The sequence below is a fragment of the Leptonychotes weddellii genome, chromosome 5 (assembly GCF_054177405.1).
Source record: "Leptonychotes weddellii isolate Sample4059 chromosome 5, ASM5417740v2, whole genome shotgun sequence".
NCBI lineage: Eukaryota > Metazoa > Chordata > Mammalia > Carnivora > Phocidae > Leptonychotes > Leptonychotes weddellii.
In genome coordinates, this window is record NC_138373.1 from 57,900,872 (window position 1) to 57,925,424 (window position 24,553).

The following is a 24,553-nucleotide window of genomic DNA, read 5'->3' on the forward strand; positions in this document are numbered from 1 at the left end:
AATTCCTTTACCGCTCAAGTTGGATCAAGAGATTGCAGCAACTTACATCTTCAGGCTCCACCTTTAATTCTGATTCTCCTGCTGTTCCACCCCGTCTGTAGTTACTTTCTCCACTCAAGTCTTAAGCCCTTCAAAGTCATCTGTGAGGGTTGGAATCAACTTCTTCCAAATTGTAAATGTTGATATTTTGACCTCTTCCCATGAATCGTGAATGTTCTTAATGGTATATAACATGATGAATCCTTTCCAGAAGGTTTTCAATTTATTTTGCTGAGATCCATCAGAGGAATCAGTGTCTATGACAGCTATATATAGCCTTATGAAATGTATTTCTTAAATAATACGACTTGAAAGTCAAAATGACTCCTTGATCCATGGACTGCAGAATGGATGTTGTGTTAGCAAGCATGAAAACATTAATCCTGTACATCTCCATCAGAGTTCTTGGATGACCAGTACATTGTCAATGAACAGTACAGTTTTGAAAGGAATCTTTTTTTCCTGAGCAGCAGTTCTCAACAGTGAGCTTAAAATATCCAGTAAACCATGTTGTAAACAGATGTGCTGTCATCCAGGCTTTGTAGTTCCATTTATAGAGCACAGGCAGAGTAGATTTAGCATAATTCTTAAGGGCCCTAGGATTTTCAGAATGGTAAGTGAGCATTGGCTTTGGCTTCAAGTAACCAGCTGCATAAGCCCCTGACAAGAAAGTCAGCCTGTCATTTGAAGCTTTGAAGCCAGGCATTGACTTCTCCTCTCTAGCTATGAAAGTCCTAGGTGGCATCTTCTACCAATAGAAGGCGGTTTCATCTATATTAAAAATCTGTTATTTAGCATAGCCACCTTCATGAATGATCTTGGCTAGATCTTCTGGATAATTTGCTGTGGCTTCTACATCAGCATTTGCTGGTTTCACCTTGCATTTTAGTCTTATGGAGATGGCTTCTTTCCTTAAACCTCATAAACCAACCTCTGCTAGCTTCAGACTTTTCTTCTGCAGCTTCCTCTCTCAGCCTTCATGGAATTGAAGAGAGTCAGGACCTTGCTCTGGATGAGGCTTTGGCTTAGGGGAATGCTGTGGCTGGTTTGATCTTCTCTCCAGACCACTCAAACTTTCTCCATTATCGGCAATAAGGCTGTTTCCCCTTTCTTATCATTCATATGTTCACTGGAGTAGCATTTTCAATTTCCTTCAAGAACTTTTCCTTTGCTTTCACAACTTGGCTAACCGTTTGGCTCAAGAGACCTAGCTTTTGGCCTATCTCAGCTTCTGACATGCCTTGCTCACTAGGCTTAATAATTTCTAGCTTTTGATTTAAAGTGGAGATATGAGACTCTTCCTTTTCACTTGAACACTTAGAAGCCAGTGTAGAGTTATGAATTGGCCTAATTTCAATATTGTTGTGTCTTGAGGAATAGGAAGGCCCAAGTAGAGGGAGAAAGACAGGGGAATGGATGGTCCATGGAGCAGTCAGAACACCCACAACATTTATCAATTAAGCTCATCATCTTATATGAGTGTGGTTCATGGCACCCCAAAACAATTACAGTGGTAACATCAAAGAGCACTGACCACAGATCACCATAACAAATATAATAATAATGAAAAAATTCAAAATATTGCAAGAATTACCAAAACGTGACAAAAAGACGTGAAATGAGCAAATGCTATCAGAAAAATGGCCCCCGTAGACCTGCTCAATGCAGGGTTGCCACAAACCTTCAATTTGAAAAACACAATATTTGCAAGGCACAATAAAGGAAGTGCAGTAAAGCAAGATATTCCTAACCCTGTAAAGTCCATTAAGATTTTATTATTATGAAATACCTTTGTTAGTAATACTAACTTATGGAGTATAACCCAGAAACATTATATCCTCTTTAATCCCCTTGAGAATCTGACGTAATAGTATCTGAGCTCAGAATACACATGAAATAAACCCAAGGCAAAGCCTATATGCATGCTTTGTTGGTGGGTACCAGCCCAGGGCAGCAAGAGTGGGGACTGAGGAATAGGGAAGGAAGGAAAGCTATCATGACAATCACACAGTCACACAGGATACCTCCAGGGAGAGCATGTGAAATCAGTGCACCTCAGAACAGTCCAACGGGGAGAAAGAAGACAAAGTGATTGTGGATCTTTCTGTTCCATCTTCTAATCATCCAACTTCACCCCAGTAGGCATTAAAGCTCTGTGGTAGAGTTTGCAAAAATGGCCACAATAATTCCTGCCATTCTTGTATACATCCTTGTCCGTATCCCTTTGTAATGTGGCTTTGCAGCAACTCCTATCAAGAGCACAGGTCTATTTCTCCACCCCTTGAATCTAGTTTTGGCCATATGACTTTCTTTGGCCAATGGGACATTAGCACATATGATGCTGAGCAGAGATTGAAAAGCTCACGTGCATTGGGGCATGCCCTCTCTTGCAGCTTGGAACCTCGCCACCATGTACATAACCCCAGGCTAGTCTGTTGCCACAGATGGAAGCTACCTGCAGTTGTCTCAGCTAACACTGAACCAACGGCCAGACATGTGGGTGAGTCCCCGCAGACCAACCAGCTGCCAACAGTTAAGGCCTGTAGCTCCATTCTATACTCTCCAGCCAGAGGAGCCAGTGTAGACCAGAACAGCCCAGTCACCCTCAGAATTGTGAGAAAAAAAAGGATTTGTTGTGTAAAGATGTTACATTTTGGGGTGCATAGCAAAAGCCAACTGATGGACTCGACCACAGTATAGATTGGATTAGCTGGCCCTTTGGGCAGCTGCTGGAGAACTGAGATCCTGTGATCCATGGTTCAGTGTTTCCTTGGAGTCCAGAAGGGGTGGGAGGAGCTGTGGCTTCTGGGGCTCTGATCCAACGTCACTGAAACCATGACAATCCCCCCCATAATGGGTGTGATGGGTGCCATGCTGAAGCTGCACTACGGGGGGCAGCAGAGGCAGCCAATGGTACCAGGAGAAGACATGGTGACTGGGATCTCCCGCCCAGAAGGGACCAACGTCAAAATTTGCAGGCAAAGCCAAGCAATATGGGGAAGTGCGTAATCTATACAAAGAGCTATTTTTATCTTGTGTGAGTTAAGACTCTTGTTTTTAAGTCATTGAAAACTAACTTGAATTAGCTTAAGGGAAAAAGTTAATTTATGACGAGGATGCAGGAAGGCAGGGGAGCCTTCAAAAGAGGTCAGTGCTGGAAACGAAAATCTGGAGATTCTCACTCCATCACCCAGATCTCTCACCACTTTATTTCATTCTTCTCCTTTCTGTGAACCAGCTATCTCTTCTGCTTCCCCAGGACTCTATGGAAGAGGTTACACCCAGGGCCTCCTAAATTCAAATGTTACCATCCCAGGCCCACAAATATGCCAAATTTCCAAAAGAATGAAACTGATAAGTGCAACTTCAGCCAGATGTGTACCCCAGAGCAGTGGGGGTGTAAGGCTTCCCAAGAATTGATCCCTGCAAATGGGGGCACAGGAAAGTTTCCAGAGAAAGGGGGAGGGAACTGAGAAAATCAAAAGGTGTCTACCACATTTGCCCAACTTAAAAGATGAAGAAAACAACCAAAGTTCAGGAAGGATAAAGAACTCCCCCTAAGGTCACAGACTACCGGGGCAATGTCATGACCTTAGCCCAGATCTCATCTCAAACCTCAAGCTTTTCCACTTCTAACAGAACTGTCCCATGAGACTCTATCAAAAAATACCTAAGATACATGTATTTTCTATAATTAGCATGTTTAATTCTATAATAAGAAAAAAAACAAACTTCTATATTAAGCCAAGATACATCAAGAAAAATCACTCCCTGTTTTAAAGTTGACCATCTTTAATGCATCATTTTTAACCTCTTCTTCCAGACTGTCGTTATCTTCTGTAATGTTGCCCCACCCCTCCTATCCAACCATTTCCCCAGTGCTCCACAGGAACTTCTCAAGGTGACATAGAACTGTTTTTCTACTGATCTGAACGCACCACAGTCTTTGTAACGTCCGGCGTTCAGGGGTGTGTGGTCCCAGAGATGCCCTCCCCTCTTCCCCCTTTACCACTTGAATCCTTTCTCCCTTCACAGTCTGCTCTGAGTCCAGCCTCCTCTGTGAACCTCTTTTGACGACCCAAATCTTGCTGATTTTCCAGTTTTCTGAACACCAAGAGTCAACTTATTCAACAACAACAAAAATTTATATTTGTGTCCTTAAAATTTCTTTATTTTTTATTTTAGAGAGAGAGAGAGTGAGCAGGTTGAGGGGCAGAGGGAGAGGGAGAATCCCAAGCAGATGCCTTACTGAGTGTGAAGCCCAATGCAGGGCTCAATCCCAGGGCCCTGAGATCATGACCTGAGCTGAAATCAAGAGTCCGATGTTTAACCGACTGAGCCATCCAGGTGCCCCTAAAATTTCTTTTCTTATTTTATGTCCCCACTAGACTATTAATTCCTTAAGTAGGGGATGATGTCTTGGTTTGCATCTCCAGGGCGTCACTGAAAGTTTCTGGCTATCTGAATACAAGATCTGCGTGAGGAGGTATGAATTTCCCAACCACCAGCTCTCAGATGCCTCAGTGACTAACCAGTGATGACCATTGTGGGGGCTTAATTACTCCACCATGGAATCCACAGTCTGCTGGACATGCTGGTTTCTTTTCTCTGCCATTTCTCTTGAAATTTTAGTTACTCTTATGCCCTGAGCGTATGTTTTGATTTGTGTTGACGAGACCTTCATTTAAATATAGACTAAACGTAACTTTATTCGTTGCTTTCTCTACCATTACACACAGATCTCTCATTTATGCCATTTCCAGTATCAGACACTAGTACAAGAACTCAGGCTTGATCATCATAATATAGCATTAAGAACTTTGCTGAACAACTCAAATCTGGAACGCAGAGCTTGCAAGAAACTGTAATATATTGAATTTACTCTGGAATCATTATTTTTATTAAGTTCTATATATTCATACTTTTGAAAGTCAAATAGTTCAACCCAGTTTAAAATGAAAAACAATAGTTCCCTACCACAACCTCCCCCCTCCACAGAGGTAGCTGGTTTCCATCCTTTAATCTTTATTCTGGCATATGCCTCATATTTAAAAATAATGTGCTTATTATTATGTGAATTTTTAATATAAATGTGATTTATACACACATAAATATATAATGTAGTTATATTTAACAAAAATATTTTTAAACTTCTTGGTTTTTATTTTTAGATAGTAAATATTGATTTTCTATTATGGAAGATAAGATTTTAATTCTCCTACACACATATATATACTTCCCCTCCACCTTATCTTCCCAATTATATATTTCATTTTTGCCAAATCAATATCCAGGCCATACATCTTATGATTATGTAATTATGTCTCACAGTTGAGTATAAACATTTCATATTTTGGTTATATTTCCTTTTCTCATACAACTTTTTGTTCTCCCTAAAAATAATAATTGTCTTCTATTTCCTTCGTTTTCTGTGTTCCTGTCACTGACCTATCCCCGAACTATTCAACAGCAGTGCCAATTCCCCTCTTGATACTCACACAGCTCTCAGAGGCAGCCCGCCCGAAGCCCAGAGCCCCCTGCTCCAGTTTCTCTGTAGAACAGCTGCCCAGATATCAACTTGGAGATTCCTTCCACCACCATTATGCGGGGTCCCTTTATCTCATCTGAGATGGAGGCCTGTTTCCTAGACCCTATGTCTTCATTTACCTTGGTTTACACCCTCATGGAGGTAGGACACATGCCAGGAGATTTCTGAGAAAGGCCAAGGGGCTGGTACATTTTTTGAGAGTTCAGTGTCCAAAAATACGTTTATTCTACCCTCATTCTTAATAGTTTGGCTGGTATAGTAAATATTATTTATTTTCAGTGCTACCCAAGATCTTCTGGTCACCTGTCCCTTGATAAATGTCCCACATCTTGAGTCTCACTTTTCCAAGGTAAAATCTAGAACGTGCACTTTGGCTGGCTAAACTCTTCCAAGGACACACACCTGTGTAATTTCAGCTCAGAAGTCAGCAACATGAGACAGTGGCTGTTTCCTTTTTTTTTTTTTTTTTTTTTCTGGTAAATTGTGGAAACAGAGACATCTACTCCGTAGGGGAGGGAAAGCTCATAGCAGAACTTACTCATTATTGCTGCCAGCTGTGGCATTGTGGTGTCTGGACCTGGTGTGCTAGTGGAGAGATTTTCTCAGATGCAGCCCCCACAATAGTCGTTGGGTATGGATCCTGCCAATATGGCAGGTAAGCCTTCATTCTCTTGCTCACCAGAGCAGTCCATAAACACACTAAACAATGTAAGGTCAATAAACTTATCTGCTTAAACTAATGATATAGATTCTGCTGTTTACAATTAAGAATACTGATATGGCTGGGTATAGAATTGTAGCTTGGAAATAATTTTCCCTCAGAATTTGTGAAGCATCCAAGTTACAACATTTCTGTTGAGAAGTCTGATACCATTCTTGTTCTTAAGGTTCTGGATATAACTTATTTTTCCTCTCTGAAAGCTTGAGGCTATTTTTTAAATCCCTAATACTTTGTGAAATATCTATTCAAAATGACACGGTGTGGGTTGCATTCATTGGGCTGCCACACACAGTTGTACATGTTGTGCACTGCACCACTCTGGGGAGTACTATTCCCATCTTAAGCCATAGACACAACCTATATGGCTGTCCCTGATGACACTGTGGACATCCTGTGGGACCTTACAGTCAAGAGACTGCTATCCTTGAGTTCCAGGAATTCATTTGTATAATCTTTCTTCTCAACCATTGTCTTCATTCTCTCTCGAATACCTATTTGTCAAATATTGGGCTTCGCAGATTAGTCTCCTCATTTTCTTATTTGGTTTTTATTATTCATTCCATGTGTCCTTATTCCACTTTCTGAGAGATTTCCTCCACTTTATCTTCCAAACTGCTACTGAATATTTAACTTCAGCTATGCTATTTTTAATTTACAAGAATTCTTTTTAAAAATAGCAGCTCTCTGTTCTCCCGGATCCAAGATCTTGTCTTATTTCTCGGAGGATATAAATTAGGGATTTATTCACTTTTTTTCTCCTTTTAGATTTTCTTGCATTCACTGCATTTGGTTGCCTTTCTCTTTCCTTCTCACTTACTCTTTCTTTTTCACTTATTGGCATCTCGCTTTTATTTTCGAGATGATATTAAATGCCTTGTGATCAATGGCACTGATATTTCCGGGAGAAAAGCTGTTTGGAATGTGTGTCCTGGGTGGCTCCCAGTGGTGGTTTCCTTCTAAATGACCTGGTGTGCCTGTTTTCCTGAGGATCCCAACTGAGAGACTCTGGAGATCTTTTCTCTGGTCTAGTCTATTCTCCTGGGAAGAAATCTGCCTAACGGTTGGGTATGGCAGGTAGGGAAAGGTCTCAGCCTGGCCAGCCGGGACTCTCAGATCTGAGTGCAGGCAGGTGCTGTGCCGTGTCTCCATGTTCACTGGTTTTAGCCCCACGTGCACTGTCACCAGCCATGGTAACCAGTGTCTCTAGCCTTTGCTCTCCTCTGCAGAGGGAGGCTGCTTCTGGACTTTCCCCCCCGAGCCTGGTAAGGTTTTTGGCTCTCCTATCTGCTAAATTATTTACCACCCCTCTTTCCAGTGTCCACACTTTTATTATTGTCATCTCTTTTTCCAGGTTCTTTGTCCTTGTGAGATTATGATTTTTTTCCCCCATCATTTTTCAGGAAGTATTTTGAGAGGGAAAGGTGGAAAATATGTAGAAAATGCCATTTTTAAAAAATCTAATATTCCCTCTATACTTTGAAAAACTTATGTAAGGCCAAATGTATGCCAGGCACTCATCTCTTCTCTTCCTCACTTATACATAACGACATAGTACTAGTGCATGGGATTATCCTGAGGAGTAAATGAGAACAGCAGGTAAAGCACTGAATTTGACTCTGATAGTTGTGAGAACAATGGGGACCAAGCAATGCATAGCAAACGGCATGCACCAAGCCCAGAGGAAAGGGAAAGTTCTTCCCTGTGGTCCTGGGACGACCAGCAGCATCAGTGGCACCTGGAAACACGTTGGAAATTCAAATGCTTGGTCCCCACCCAGACAGACAAAAACAGAAACTCTGGAGGGGGCTCCGAAATCTGTCCTGTAGCAAAAAAGTCAGATGATTCTGATGCCCACTGCAGTTGGGACCCACTGATCTGGAGACAAGGAAATGGACTCCCTTTCACTGGAGGTGCTATCTGGGGACCCCCTGCAGTCACTGGATATGTCTCATGTACTAGGAAGCATGAGGCCAGCAGAGGTTTGCAAGATGAAAGCCAGAGAAGAGACAGACTTGTACAGGGAAGACCTCATTCCGGACCCCGAGGACCTGGTCTTGCAAGCTGCGTCTTCAGCTCTGTGAGCTACACCAGGATCCTGCCCAGCAACATAGGTCAGTCAGTAGGGCCCCCCCTCCCCTTGTTTGTTTTGCTGAAGCCAGTTGGAATCAAGTGTCCGGCATTTGCAGTCCAAAGAATCCTGACTAATATCAGACCCTTCCTTTTAAGAAGCAGAATGAAACTGACCTTCCCAGGTTGACCATTTACAGTGTCCTAGGAGCTGTGGCAAAGGGCAGCTCCCCAAGGCAGGCCAGCTAGAAGAGCCTGCCAACGGGCTCTGGCCCTGACAGGTTTCACAACGCTCTGAATTCCGTGTTTCCTCTGCTTACATATTATGGACAAATATGGATATAATTACACACGCAAGAATCAAATTGAATCAATTTACATCATCTTGGTATTTCAAGATTTGTGAGCGCCTCCATACTCATCCTGTTCATAACATTCATGAGTTTATGAATTTTCATCAGACTCCTTATTCTTCCTCTTATCTCGCTTGATCTTTCTCAACTTCACAGAGCACTTGCTCAGTCATGGAGTGAGATTCATAAGATCTGCCTGTAGTTCAAGAGTCCCTAAACCTAGCTGAACATCAAAATCACCTGGGAGGTTTATAACCTATAATAATCCCCATGCCCCACTCCAGACCCAGCACACCACCCTGAGCCATATTCTGGCACATGTGTGCACACACACACAAATACAATAAAGATATAATATATATACATATACCTACGTATTAAAATACACACACATACACACATAGATACTATAATAAAGATATATAAGTAGAGGGGCGCCTGGGTGGCTCAGTCGTTGAGCGTCTGCCTTCGGCTCAGCTCATGATCCCAGGACCCCGGGATCGAGCCCCGCACCAGGCTCCCTGCTCGTTGGGAAGCCTGCTTCTCCCTCTCCCACTCCCCCTGCTTGTGTTCCCTCTCTCGCTGTGTCTCTCTCTGTCAAATAAATAAAATCTTTAAAAAAAAAAGATATATAAATAGAGACACATACATCCATCTCTTGGGGAAACTAAAGATCCCCATCTATGTGGCTGTTTGCATTGCCCTGAAAATTATGTTTGCTTAATACCAAAATTTCATTGTCTGCTTCCTTAACAATGGAACAGTGAAATTTGAAGCATGAATATTTATTTTTTCTGAGAGTTGCAAAATTAAACATAGCTAATTTTTCATAGAGAATCATTATAACTGAAGCTCTCCTCCTCCACCCTGCAAAGTAGCCGCAAAAAAGGGCACGTAAGCAACACGGTCTAACATGGAAAAAGCAAATATCTGTCACGTGGGTTGCCATTTCGTTCTGCCCTCATTAACTGTGGACTCTCCCCTACCGAGCCTGAGTGTGGCCTTTACTCAATAAAGGGCCCCTGGCAGCCACTGCCAGTCCACTGGGGAAAACACACATGCTGTCACCTAAAACTTTCCGGTTTAAAGTAAAGAGGCCTGGGTCCTAGTCCCAACACTGCCACTGGCTATGAAAATCAACCTCTCTCTTTTGACTTCATCTTTTTTAGAACAGAGATTATCCCTCTTTTTCCTTCCTGCTCAAAAGGTGGGGAGGATAAAATGAGATTTGCAAATCTAGGAAATTCAAAATCGTACCCCCCAAATATAAGATCAAATTTGGTGGGTGAGACATTATATTAAACAGGATGCAAGCAAAACAGAATGTTGTATCAAAGGAAAGAATCCCACAGTTCGTCTTCTTTTTTTTTTAAGATTTTATTTATTTAATTGAGAGAGAGAGAATGAGAGCAGAGGGGCAGAGGGAGAGGGAGAAGCAGACTCCCCACTGAGCAGGGAGCTCGATGTGGGACTCAATTCCAGGACCCTGGGATCATGACCTGAGCCGAAGGCAGACACTTAACAGACTGAGCCACCCAGGCGCCCCAAGAATCCCACAATTCTTAAGCACATGTACCAAGATGGTCAAAATTTCACTTAAAACTCCCTAGTCCAAGGAAAAAAAGTGTATCCATTTCAAACATAGTTTTGATATTTTCAGGCAAATGGAAGCTATCAACAAGTATTGACGAACAGAAAATATAAATGTCACAAATATGGAGCTGTACAGTAATCACTGTTTTCAAAAGCACTCTTCAAGTTTTGAAATAGAATTTGGATATTAAATATGCCAATGCAAAAATATTAAAAGAAAGTATTTGCATGAATAAAGAAAAGCAAAACCCTGTTCATAAATAATAATGAAGCATAATACCAGTCAGCAATCAATACTAAAAACTCATTTAAATCAGAATGAGCATAAAATAGAAAATCAAGATTAAACCTGAAAGGAAAGCTAGAAGCCAGGTTCAATGCACATAATGAACCTGTCCTGTGATTCTAAAGGTCGTAATTCCAGAAGTAGCTAACATTTACTGAGTGCTAACTCTATGCTTGAGATATATACATTATACATTATTTCTAATTTAATCCTTACTCAACCTTCTGAAATAAATACAGTAACTCTTTCCATTACACAAATGGATGCAAGGTTAAAGAGGTTAACTAACTCACCCAAAGTCATGCTTACAGTAAGTGGTTCACCCTCACATTGAACCCCAGCTAGCTCGACTCCAAAGCGCTCTCATGAGCAAAATAATTTACATAAGATAGGATTATGATAGCCTCCAGTTTTTAAAGATCTATTACCATATAGCCTGTGAGTTTACCTACTACTTAGCACAGTACTTACTCGCAAGGCAGTCAATATTTGTTGAATGAATATTTACCGCGTATTCCCAAGAAGTATTTTCCTTTCTTATCTATTCGGCATATTAGTGTGACTTGCCCAGAACACCTTCTTACCTAGATAAATGCAGCCACATTGACTAATGTGTTCTTTGACTCTCTTTTCTCCAGTCATTGTACAGACCACTATCCTTCTCTTGTGACAATACATTTCTGCAGCAAGACAGACAGATAATTTGGATATGGACACTTAAGTCAGTTATGGCTTTCTTTACATCAGTTTTTTTTAGAGAGGGGGGAGGGGCCGAGGGAGAGGGAGAGAGAGAATCTGAAGCAGACTCCACGCCCAGGGTGGAGCCTCATGCAGGGCTTGATCTCAAACCCCTGAGATCATGATCTGAGCCAAAATCAAGAGTCGGACACTTAACCGAGTGAGCCACCCAGGCGCCCCTACATTATCAATTACTTTTGATTAACCCCTGCCAAGGCTATGCTTGTAATATAGCTGCCCTGTCTCAACTGGGAGGGCCCCCTTCTCAACAAGAACCTTAGTGACCATCTCTTGGGGTGGGTTATGCTTACAGTTGGCTGCTCTGACCCATTTATAGGGATTCTTATTAACCTTAAGAAAGTGAATATGAGTTACAAGAGTTATACTGAAGGTAAGCCTCATCTTTTTTTTGTTTTACAGATTTTATTTGAGAGACAGAGAGAGAGCATGAGTGGGGGGCGGAGCAGAGGGAGAGGGAGAAGCAGGCTCCCCGCTGAGCCAGGAGCCAGATGTGGGGCTCGATTCCAGGACCCCAGGATCATGAGCTGAGCTAAAGTCAGACACTTAACCGACTGAGCCACCCAGGCGCCCTGGTAAGCCTCATCTTATGGGATGAGGTGAGCTTTAGACATTTTCTTTAAAAGACTGAGTAAATTAATAAGATCAGCAAATTAGTAAAACTTAGTAAAGACCACCTTATTTTAAGCACAGTAGACCCCATACAACTTTTCTAAAAGAAAACCAAGCAGGACAATGTAAATTAAAAAATAACTGGAAAATAGAGAAAGGAAGAGAAGTAAAACCAGCAGTACCCGAAAGAAGCAAGATCTATAAAAACATAAGTGGAAAAAGTTTTATATTGTTCTTTCTGAAGAAAACCAGGGCTTGCGTTGAAGGCCAGATTTTCAAGATATTTCTATATACTAAGAAACAATTAAGAATGGAAAGGAACTAGAAAAATAGCAGCCTTCTCAAAACGTGGAAGGCTTTGCACATGAATATATTTAGCCTGCGGCAAACACTTTGTTGAGGAGCTGATAAGGAACCCTAAGTTGTGACAACGATTAATCCTACTTTTGCGTCTTCGTAATGTGAAACAAGTTCAGGCCAATTTTATTCCCAGATACTTTCATACTATCATTTTCTTCTTAGAGATATTTTCACCCTAAACCATTCCTGACGAATAAAGATTTGGAGAAGATTGCTATTTTCCTGCCAAAAATCCATTTACCCTTCTTCCTGGGAATAGTCTGGATGATATTCCCCAGTTAGATAAGGCCATCTGAAAAATTCGGGCCAAGAGACAAGAGCAGAAGCGAAGTGTGCCACCTCAGGGTGTGTGTGCTCTTTCTAGGAGCTATGGGGCAGGCAGGGTGGTGGCCCCAGCTTTGATCTCGCACACGGCGACAGTGTCCTGGGGAATGTGTCTTCTCCCAACCACAGCTGCCCTGACAGCCTGGCCTGCTCCCTTTGGAACAGTCAAGTGAGAGAGAAATCAGCTTCTGTTACAAGCTTAGCTAAACTATGAAAATCGCACTGTCTATTCCTGTAGGTTCCCGGTGCTTTCTAAACCCGTCTAATCATCTCTCTGCAAATCACCGCTATTCTGAGCAGCACTGGCTTCTGCCAACAGCCACGATCGATAATGTGGAAAGGTAATGAAAAATCTGTCAGAGGAAACGACTTTATATTGAAACGTTTAACGCACATCTTCAATCTCTCTTCTAATTCCGTCCTAGAATTCTGTGGAATAAGCAGTGACTGAGGTTTCCGTTTCAGGTGTCTACTGTTTATTGAGATAGGAGTGCTGTTTAGATTTTAAGTAAAAAATCTGTTAAGTCCCCCTAGGTCTGGCACTTTTCGGCGAGATGGCAAAGAGACAGTGAAGTGACAGCTAAGAATTTCCTCACAGTGTTCTCTCACTTCTTCATTCCTATTACATCACCAGGACAGGTCAAATTTCACTGTAAGAAACAAAAGGTGTGACTGTCTCCTGTTGGTCATTAGAACTGAAGGCTTTATCTGAGTTTATTTTACAAATGGGCCGCACAGGTGTTACACGACCCACTGGTACAAATTTCCTTCACAATTACCTACTTTGCACACCATAAAACCACAGAGTCTACATTTACCCAGTGGAGACATAACACACATTCATTACAGGAGAATACAGGAGAGGGATTCCAAAAGACAGTTGTCACATTTGTACTAGACCTATCTATGTGTACTGGAATTTGGAGTCTTCAATGAAGAACTGATATTTGAATGACTTCACAATTAGCACATCTCGGTGAACCAGAAAACTAAATAGGAAAAGCAAAAGGAAGACACTGGCCAGTACCTACTCAAAGGCATTACATATGGCAGAGAGGAAGCAAACTATTAACCAGGCAATGACAAATCAACTGCAATTCTAAGGACTAAGATAGCTAACCTCAAGTTGTCTTGTCTTGTTTTGTTTTAATACGGCAATGCATACATTCAGAGGTCCCTTAATGGGACAGATTCAGCATTTCAGGATACCACCACAGAATGCAAAAAAGAAGACAAAGATGAAAGCAAAGAAAGCTCTCTGGTTGACCCAAAACTAAAGCTTAAGCATGTTACTCATAGCTGAGCATCCTAGTCTCAAATTAGAAACCCATTTCCTATGATCTTAGAGTCAATTCTGACAAGCACACTTGTTGGTGTGTTTAAGTCAACGGAGGAAATCATGATGGGCTGGAGGGAGGAGACAGGAAAAGTATAAAACACAACGATAACAGTCCTAGCGCTCTGAGGTCCTTTAAAGTACAAAGGGACTGTCACACCTCAGCATCTGCCAAGGCTTCCGGGCCATCCAGCCATGCCCATCGTGAAAGCCCTTAGTCATGAAAAAAGGAAGATTAAACTATATTCAGTTATTTTACAAAGGCAAATCAGTGCACCACAGATTGTTTCTTAAAGAATTTTATCAAAAGCAGTTTTGCTTTATATTTTACACAGAAATGGCTGTTCTATTAGAAAATTCACTTGTGAAAACCAGGCTAGATAACGGTTTTATCTGATGACAGTGAACTCTCTCTCTGACCTCTCCTCATGGAGTAACTGTCGCTGACCTAATTTACAGCATGAGGAAATAACGCTGCTCCTTTTCCCCCAGTAGATCTGTTTGGAATTGATTTGTGTGACTTGCCCAGCCCCCATTGACCAATGTCGTAAGGCTGCAGCCCGTCCTATTGAACACAACAATCCTAAGCATGCTTGAAATCGGTCCAGCATTTCCTTCCCAACCAGGCTATAGAAAGAACACACAGCAGAACTAGGAATTGCTGTACACTGGCCTTGAGGTAGGTGCAACCCCTAAAGCAAGTCAGAGCAAGTCAGACAAGGCCACACCTTCACAGTTGCTTCAGGTTAATGGAAGTTCTATTTTTAAATAAGTTTTCTTAGTTTAGTTCTCAAGATGTTTGAAAGATGACACAAAGATAGCATCAAATTCTACTTTTGGGGTTTCAAAATCTATTTTTTTCCATTACAGACTTTACTGTCTTTTTTTAACACCACTTCTCTTTAAAATGCTCGGGATTACTTTGTTCGTGGTAACTCCCAATTAATTGTCGACTCCAGTCATTTTTATTTAATTTCACATCCACCAAATAAGTATTTCCCAAAGCTCCCGCTTTCCTTCAAGTTATTCTTTCATTCAACAAATATTTACTAAGTGTTTGCTCTGCTAGTTACTGGGTTGGAACCAAGGGATTCAGCAGGGAACATAACATATAGTCCTTGTCTATTGCACTTAGTACATTTAGGGAATGAAACTGAATTAGATGCCATCAAGTTGCTTGGTGCCTCTTTGAGATGGTTATAGACACTCCAGGAATGTCAAAAATAGTAATAAGGTCTGGGCTTAAGATTTCAGGCGACAAGTAAGTGTTAAGTGTGAACATGTTACACATTTGAAATACACACTTGAATTTATCCAGTATGTTTACCGGCATATTAAATTATCAGATGTCCAAAGGTTTAAATCTGTTTTTATTCTGTAACACTTTTCCTCCATATGAGCACACTGAATACCATGGTAAAATTTTAAGAGTTCAACTTTCTCACCTTTTATGGGAAGAGGGAAAACACATAAAACAAGTTTTAATGAAGTAGTGAGATTAGCTCAAGATCCATTTTTTTTTAAATACCAAAGTTATAAAGAAAACAGTGCAACATAAGGACTATTTACCCAAACTGAGGCTTACCAGTTCTGATGTTCAAGGAATCCTAAGGCATCTCCTCTCCCTTACAGAATGTGGTATCTGAAGAAAGGCTTTGTGCCTAATGAAAATTTTGGCATATAAACCACATGGGCTACAAGTTCAGAAAAATATAATTAAAGAATCACATGTAAAAAAAAAAAAAAGAATCGTATGTACATGTCCTTCTGGCACTTATCAATAGGTTTACTGCTTAGTCCAATTAAACATGAAAATGAGTACATTTTCTTATCTTACAGAAATATGAATGGAAAATGAACCAGATTCAAGAAATTAGGTTTTTGCCAAAATGTTGAAGTATTATGCCATGTAATTTTTAAAAATGAAACAGTAATTTAAAAAAAATCACACTAATAGTGATTTGTATCAGTTTTTATCCATGGACCACCCTAGTAAAATTTTCAAGTTAATAGTATGATTTTCACACTAATTTACCTGAAACCACAGTTGGACTGACTTGAGAGATTTTACCCTCCTCCTGCAGACTTTATGGGGAAGGGAGTAAACTCTAAAGAAACTTTAGCTCACAGCCATCAAGTGTTTCCTTCATACAGTTTTGAGCCTCTTAGCTACTATAAAGAGTATCTGAAGGAATAAACTTTAATAAACTTTAATAAAATCTGTTTGCTGAAAAGGAAATTAAGAGTCAACCACATTTGCACCTCTTCAGCTGCTTGTCTTCAGTGATCCAGGATGGCTGCTAATACATAGAACTGGTTCGGCCGTAGAGAATACACACTGAACCTAAGGGAGAGGCCAATACTACAGTTCTTCAAAAAATCAAGCCATAGATAGGACAGGAAAGACATAACAAACCTTTTAGGCAAGACAACTAAAAAAAAAACATGCTGCCATGCAATACAACCTTAAGATTCATTAAAATTTTTCAAACACATCACCCTTGAGAATCTAAATCAAGGACTTGGGATTCTAATTGGAAAATGAAACAGAACCCAGAAGAATTTGTTTCTTCAAAAACAGTAATGCGGTTATAGATGGCTTTTTAGGAAATTCTATCTAATTTGTCTATTCATTTGTGTAAGTTTTAAGCAGACCCAAATTTTATACATGTGTAAATTAAGGGGAAAAGAGGAAAAGAAGCATATTTAGACAGGTAATTCCAATAAAATAATTTCTTTCCCAAGTTAATCAGTGAAGCCATGAAGCAAACCTCTTCTTACCCAAAAAACCAGAGACACATGATTAGCTAACATTTAAAATAAATTCATTAGTTAACATTTAAAGGAAATTGTCCTGATAACCAATGGCTTTCTTCCAAAAATGTGATTAAGCAATGAACTCAAGCTCAAATGTGTCTATAACCGTGAAATATAAACATACGAACTATCAACTGTAAAGTAAAACATCTGAACTAGCTGCTTTTATTCTGCAATAAACAACATACCCAGATTATGTCTACAGGTGTACTTATCCACTAAATCCAATAACACATCTCAAAATTAAGAGATTCCCATGGTCTCAAGATGCCAGACTGGATAAAAATTAGGACACTGTTTTGGTTACGCCCTGAAACATTTAAATCTGTGCTGAGAGTAAGTGAAACACAAAACTATGATAATTAAACGCTGTGCTGGTTAACATAGTACTTGCTCTTCCTTGTTTATTAGCCAACAGGTACCTCTATAGTTTTAGACAGGAATTGTAACTAGAAATAATGAGAGCAATGTCCTGAATTACTCCATCTTTAAAAGTATATTTAACTAAGACTTATCCTTTGAAATTACTAATGATTATCCTACCCTGTTCATGTGAGAACTTAAGAAATTTCCCTCTTAATTCTGTGACATCTTTACACATGAGAAAAAATGGTATACATGTAAGAGACGCTCCTACAAGTGTCACGTCTTAATTGAAAAACCACCTTGGCCAAAAAGACGTTGTAAAAGTAAAATTACACATTTTATTCATTCATTCCATCAGCTGAGAATCGCTCTATTGTACAAATACAGTATTGTACAAAAAAAATCACAAAATGTTACAAAATAAAAAAAAGTACAAACTGCAGTACTTAATAAATATGACTAGAAGTAAAGTGGAAATGAGATAGATTTTAGGTTGAACAATGTTTGACCCAGCAAACCATACAAGATCTGTTTTTACAGACATTTTTATTTGTACATAATACAGGGCAATCCTATTTTGCTTTTTCAAAGAATTTAAAAGGAATAAAATATTAAGACAGTATTCTCCTGCTATAAAACAACTGCCAAGGTTGATTCGAGGCATTTATGCTAGTAATTTCTTAAATCTCTTAGTTGAATCCAAGAAGCTATATAAAGCAGGAGGCTTATCTTGTCACAAGGTTAAAATGCTTTTATAACAAAATGACAAATATAAATAAAAACAATCAGAGTGCCAGACAATCTACTCTAAATGCCAACCAAAGTACAGAATAGTCATCACTCTGCCATCAGCAAATATCAGACTTTCATTCAAGTAAGACCTGGTACTATCCCTTAAAGAAAATTCTTCCTACAACCTTCCCTTTTCTCTTTAAAAGGTTGAGCATTTCTAGAAAAATAATGATTTCCAAAACAACAATTGTTTTTCATTAAAACGGAATGGGCCAATGATCTGGTAACACAAATGCATCAATATCCATTTGAAATAATTATCTAAGAATCGTAAAATTCAAATAGAACAACATAAAATAACTACTAAATCAGAAACTCTGTTCAAAGTAATAAACTTCATATAAAGCACTTCTCTGGCTTTATGCTGGAAAGCTGTTTGTCAAAATGGAACACGTCATAGATGAAGGTAACACCAATTTTTAAAAATGTTGTGCAAAAATACATTTTTATAGAAAACAGATGATCAGGAATGAACAAATTTACACCGTGAGAAACTAGCTTGCAAATTAAGTAGTGGCCAACTTTATACAGCAAATTATAAATAGCAGTAGGATCACCCAAAGCCATCATGAAACATCATTTAGGTGCCCAGCAACCTTCAGCTCTGAGGAGAAAACATTCCAAAAATGATTAAGGCATTACACCTATGGTAAATCTACTAGGAAGTTTAAAAGTGCTATTACCCTGATTAGAGTTCATAATTCTCCCAACACAAATTATGTATGCAATTCTCCCAGAGTGTAGGTTTCCAGACACTTCAAGAGCATGCATTTTGTTCAATATACATTTTGGATAGGGATATGGCCATGGATTTGGCAAGTTCTTCATCGCGTTTTCTTTGCACTTGAGTCTGTCTGCACCAATTGTCATACTCTGGGTTGGGATAGGAGTGATCAAACACCGCATCATAATGTCCATTACTGAGCCAACTGAGCCAAATGCTAGGCCTTAGGGAATCCTCTGGGCCCAAATAGTGAATCATGGTAGACACTGTGGGGCTCTCCAACCTCCCTCCAGTAGTTAAATGTATATTCACATTCAACATCTGCCCCATGGCCAGCAATTCCGGGTAGCCGGCCCACGCCCCGTCTTGAGCAGCAGCGATGATGAACTCCCCCACGTCGCCCTCAATCAGGGGGCTAAAGTGGTCGAGATGATCGGCGATGTAATGCACGGTCTGTTCCCTCAGCTCCCGGTGCAGGCTCTGGTCTCCGTACACCGTTTTGCTGACCGCTCGGTAGAGGCAGTTGCCGTCGGGAATGATGTGAAATCGGTACTTACTCCTCTGTCGCAGGTACTTGTCCTGCCTCTCCACCTCCGCCAGGTACAGGGCCAGTTTCTCGTCTCTGGGATCCGACCTGGAGGCGATCACCGCCTCGGCCGCGCCGCTCGGGGCCGCGTCGCCGCTCCGCGCCGGGGGCGCCTCCGCCTCCGGGTCGGGCCGCCGTGCCTCTTCCGCGCCGGGAGGGTCGCTGCGGTCGCCCGCCCTCTCCCAGCCCCGGAGACTCCTCTCTGCCGGGTGCTCCTCGCCCCACGGCCCGGGGCTAGGCTCCGGGCTCCCCGGGGGTGGCGCGGGGCCTCGGTGCTTGGCGGCGGCCAGGGCCTGGCGGTGCTCGCTCAGTCGGAAGTTTCTGTCGGGACCCTCCCGGGCCGCGTTCAGGCCCGCAGGCTCGGGGCAGTCGGGCCTCAGCAGCTCCTCCAGGAGCCAGGCCGAGGAGCCCCGGCGCGGTGGGACCGGGGCGCCGGGCGCCGGGGCCAGCAGGAGGCAGCGGCTGCGCTGGGCGGCGGGCGCCGCGGCGCCGGGCTCGGGCCCGTGCAGCAGGAGCCGGTCGGCGCCCAGGGCCCGCACGGTGATCTGCGCCGTGGACGTGTAGTGCGGCGGCAGCGGCGGCTTGCAGGACCCGCCGGGAGGGCCGGCGGCGGCCGAGGCGGGGGCGGCGGCCCCGGACACCATCTCGAAGCAGGGGGAGAAGGCGGGCATCTTGGCGGCGGGGGCGGCGGCGGCTTCTCGGGGCTCGGCGGCCGCGGCAGGCTGGCACTCACCGGTCTCGGGCTCTGGCTCGCCGCTGGCGGGTCCCGGGGGCTGCAGAGAGACCTTGAAGGGGGCGGCGGCAGCGGCGGTGGCGGGGGGAGCGGGGGCTGCGGCCGTGGGACCCGGTCCCCCGGCTGGGTAGTGGGTGCAGACGCTGCTGTAGAGCTGCATGTCCCTGCCCGCCGCTCGGGCCCCTTATAGGCGCGGCGAGCCCGGGCGAGGGGGACACACCCTCCGGGCCCGGCGGAGGGGGCCGGCCGGGCGCGATGACCCAGTGCACCTAGAATAGAAATGACCGAAGGGCCACCGGCCGCCGGCGCGTCAAGAGCCGCAAATAGCGCCCGGGTCCCCGCCAAATTCCTGCTGCGCCACAACGCGCGGTGGGGGCGGGGAGGGGACGCGCGCTCGACCCCGGCCGGCGCGCTCGGTCCGCAGACCCGGGGCGCCGCGCCCGCTGCCGCTGCTCAGGCCGCGGCGGCCGCTGGGGACTCTCGGAGAAAGCCGCCCGCCCCGCTGGAGCGCGTCCCGCCGGCTAGGAGCAGTGCAGGGCGCGCAGAGGGGCCGGGAGGCGGGGCCGCGGTTGTTTACCTCAGGCCGCGCGGCCGCGTCACGTGGGCCCGCTGGAATGTGCGGCTCGTCGCAGCGCCCCATTCAACAGCGCGGGCTCGCCCCGCCCTCCCCGGCCCGCGCCCCGCCCCGTTCGGCGGACGTCACGGGCGTGGCCCGCGGCGCTGGGGGCGGGCGCGCGGGTGGGGCGCGGGAGGGAGAGCGCTGCGGAGCGGGCGGCCTGCGGGGGCAAGGCGTTTCTGGTAGCTGCGGGCGAGGAGGCGGCCGCAGTCCTGCGCTCCCCGCTCCTCAGCCGCGGGTTTCGGTGCTGCGCCATTGTGCGCTGCTGCTGCGGATGGTGGCGGGATGGGCGCTGTGTGGGGAAGCTACGCCGCTTTGACAGCGTGCGTTCCGAAGGAAGCTTCCGGGCTCGGTTGGAGGACGGAGCGCTGCCTTAAAACCTCCATGCCCTCTGCAGGGCCGTGGCACCACTGCCGACTTTTGATTCAGTTCTTCGGATTAAAATGTGAAAATAGCGTGATGCCTCGCGTCCTCCCCAGGACCTTGCTACCCTCCTCAACCGAAAGCAACTTTTCTGCACCCCTATCCCATGTCGACTGGCAAATACATGACTTGGGCGAAGGAAGCCCTTCAACCAGCCTTTCGAAATGCCAGATGCCTAACACCTCGGGCCTTTGGAAGATAGGTGCAGCTGCTAACCAGAGGTCCGAGTCAGGTGATGCACACCGAGGCCGAGTAGAATATTGAAGCGTTATGGGCAACTGTGTTTGTTGTACCCTCTCCGTAAAGGAAAGCCAAAGTATTCATATGATCAACCATGTACTGACTTCATAGTAGCGGGCAGCTTTTGCTGTATTCTGAGCTTTGATCAGTGACAGGCCCTAAACATTCAAATTGAACCTGGAAGCTATCCCACCTTTCGTAAGAAATGGGGAAATAGCTGTAGGCTATGGTGTACTCTTCCCCCCGCCCCCCCCTTCCCTAAACCTTTCGTTGACATGTAAATTCCCTGAATGAAAATACTTTGTCATGTTTGCTCTTTTGGTGACATCCCCCTAGCACTGTACCTGGCCTAGAGTTAGAGCTAATATTTACTGAATGAAGTAGTTAATGGAGAATGAGTTCCCAAGGTTTTTCAGTTTGGAGAAACTAGAATTGTGATCCCGGTGTCCTGACGCTGGCCAGGGCTTTTAATTTGCCATGGCGGAGGAGGAACATCGGTAACTGGCAGGATCCCAGCAGTTAGCCTTTTGCTTAGGTCGTTCCAACCTATTCCTTAAATCAACTCAAGAGGAAATAAAAACTTCTGGTCACTACCCAACTGGGATCTGGTAGCCCCCATGGCTAACTAGAAAAGGGAGATTACTTAGATTTCATCACTGCTTTTGAGGGGCTATCTGTTGCTCTGTGTCTTAAACACCACACTGAGCTCTACCTTTAGCCTTTCAGTAGCTGGTGTTCTGAAACAGAAGACAAGACAATTAATAAAATAAGTCTCAAATAATATTTACTAAGTACCCATTATGTGCCTAGCACAGCTAGCATAACAGGAACCTGGAGGGAGATAAGGAAACTTCCATTTAGATCCTAAAACAAGATACATTTTAACAGGTTGGGGTAAACACAGGAAAAATGTACCAAGTTAGGAACAGACAGATATAAACAAACATATGAAAATACAAAATTTTAACATACATGAAGGCTCTTTTTTTCCGATTTTATCTTGTGGGATTGGGGGGAGGAAGTGGTGGGCTGTGTAAGACTGCATACTCACTATGGAATCCTGTCCACTCTATATCTTAATCTGGAAAGTCTTCCCCCGGGGGAAATGATACTTCAGGAAACTCAAAGCAGAAATGATTGCCAGCCTTGGAAATGGGAATTGTTTTCTGCCCTACGGAGTCCAGAGAACTTGCAATTCCTTGCAAATGATAGCAAAGAGATCAGGGTAGGAAAGAGAAGGGCAAATCCAATTCCTTGATACTCCCATCTGAAAAGAATTCCTAATGATTCCATCCTGGAAAATCATCTGTCTAGCATATTTTGGTGCTGTGACGAAAACTAGCAGAAGTTTGGGAAAATATGATTCTAAACCAAAATTACAGTTACTGAATAGGCAAGAAAAACAGGAAATTTTAGCAACTATCAACCAAAGGGTAGCAAGAAGACAAGCAATAGGGGGCTCCATGCTCAGTGAGGAGTCCGCTTGAGATTCTCTCTCCATCTCCCCTGCATTCCTCCCTCTGCATGCTCTCTCTCTAAAATAAATAAATAAAATCTTAAAAAAAATTACTACAAAGCTATAGACATCAAGACCATGTGGTACTGGCATAAAGATTAACATAAAGATCAGTGGAATAGAGTCCGGAAATAAATCCATATGTTCACGGTCAATTGACTTTGCAAGGTGCCAAGACAATTCAATGGGAGAAAGAACAGTCTTTTCAACAGATGGTGCTGGGACAACTGGATAGCTGCATACAAAACAATAAAGCTAGACCCTTACCGCACAACATATATAAAAGTTTATTCAAAATGGATGAATGTAAGAGCTAAAACTATCAAATCCTTAGATGAAATTAGGAAATCTCAGTGCCTGAGGATCAGGCAGTGATTTGTTAGATGTGACACAAAAGCACAAATGACAAAAGAAAAAATAAATTGGACTTCATCAAAACTAAAAGCTTTGTGCTTCAGAGGACACCATAGAGAAAGTGAAAAGAGAAACTGAAGAATGAGAGACTCTATTTACAAATCATGTATCTGACAAGGGACTTTAAAATATACAAAGAATAGATAACAAAGTCTTAGAACTCAGTAATTAAAAGACAGCCCAGTCCTTTAAATAGTCAAATAATTTGAATAGACATTTCTCCAAAGAAGATATTCAGACAGCAATGAAAAAAAAAAAAACAAACCAAATCATTAGCCATTAGGGAAACGCAAATCAAAACCCACAGTGAGATATACTTCACACCCATGAGGGTGGCTCTAATAAAAAAAATCGACAATATCAAGTGTTGACAAAAATGTGGAGGAAACAGAACTCTTATACATTGCTTTTGGGATTTTATAAAGTGCAGACACTTTGTAAAACAACAGTTCTTCAAAAGGTTACGTACACATAGAATTATCACATGATCCAGCAATTCCAGATCCTAGATGTATAACCAAGAAAAATGAAAGCATATGTCCACACAAAAACTTGTAAGTCATCTTTGTCATGGTAGCATTATTCATAATACCCCAAAAGTGCAAAGGATCCAGTACCCATCAACTGATGAATAGATAAACAAAATGTGGGATATCCACAGTGAAGTATGCAACCATAAAAAGAATGATGTACTGATATATGGTACAACATTGGTGAACCTTGAGAACATTCTAAGTGAAAGAAGCCAGACATGAAAGGCCACATGTGTTGCCTAATTCCATTTATATGAAATATCCAGAATAGGCAAATCCATAGAGATAGAAAATAGATTAGTTGTTGCCGAGGACTAGGGAGAAGGGTGAATCGGGAGGGAGTACCAATGGGAGTGGATTTCTTCTTGGAGTATTGTAAATGCTTCAAATTAGATTATGGTGAGGGTTGCGCAACTCTGGGAATATACTAAAAAACACTGAGTTGAACATTTTAAAAGGGTGAATTTTATGGTATGTGAATTACATCTAAACAAAGCTGTTTTTAAAAAGCCTACTATGAGTCACACATTTTATATACCTTAATGATTTTTCTGACAAATTCATGGTACTTGTATGTACCATGCTTAAGTGCTTATGCTTAAATGTAATTAAGATTATATCAAGGAGTTGAAGCTTACTGAAATCAAGTTATTTAGGGCCAGGTGAAAGGATATTTGAAAAGCTGGGCTATTTGAATTTATAATTTTGTTTTTGTCTTAAATTTTTTGTGTAATCATCATAGTATAAAAAATAATTTTACATTCTGTTCAAAAAGCAGTTATTGAGAACTAATATGCA

The 24,553-nt window shown here is 42.7% G+C and overlaps 1 protein-coding gene and 1 long non-coding RNA gene across 2 annotated transcripts in view; both read right to left on the bottom strand.

Annotated features, from left to right (window-relative positions):
• Nucleotides 1-16,778, bottom strand: part of LOC145721673 (uncharacterized) — an 81,500-nt gene extending 64,722 nt beyond the window's left edge. The window contains exon 1 of the long non-coding RNA XR_014145506.1: nucleotides 15,571-16,778. This is a non-coding gene — a long non-coding RNA (uncharacterized LOC145721673). The remainder of the gene's footprint in view (nucleotides 1-15,570) is intronic.
• Nucleotides 16,779-17,489: 711 nt separating this feature from the next.
• OTUD1 (OTU deubiquitinase 1) lies at nucleotides 17,490-20,536 on the bottom strand. The gene has a single exon (XM_031021525.2). The coding sequence runs from the start codon at nucleotides 20,171-20,173 to the stop codon at nucleotides 18,728-18,730; it is 1,446 nt and encodes a 481-aa protein (XP_030877385.2). The 5' UTR covers nucleotides 20,174-20,536; the 3' UTR covers nucleotides 17,490-18,727.
• Nucleotides 20,537-24,553: the final 4,017 nt, after the last annotated feature.

Bases quoted from the DNA above. Each gene is read 5' to 3' on its own strand.
- OTUD1 (XM_031021525.2), bottom strand. From the start codon at position 20,173: ATGCAGCTCTACAGCAGCGTCTGCACCCACTACCCAGCCGGGGGACCG.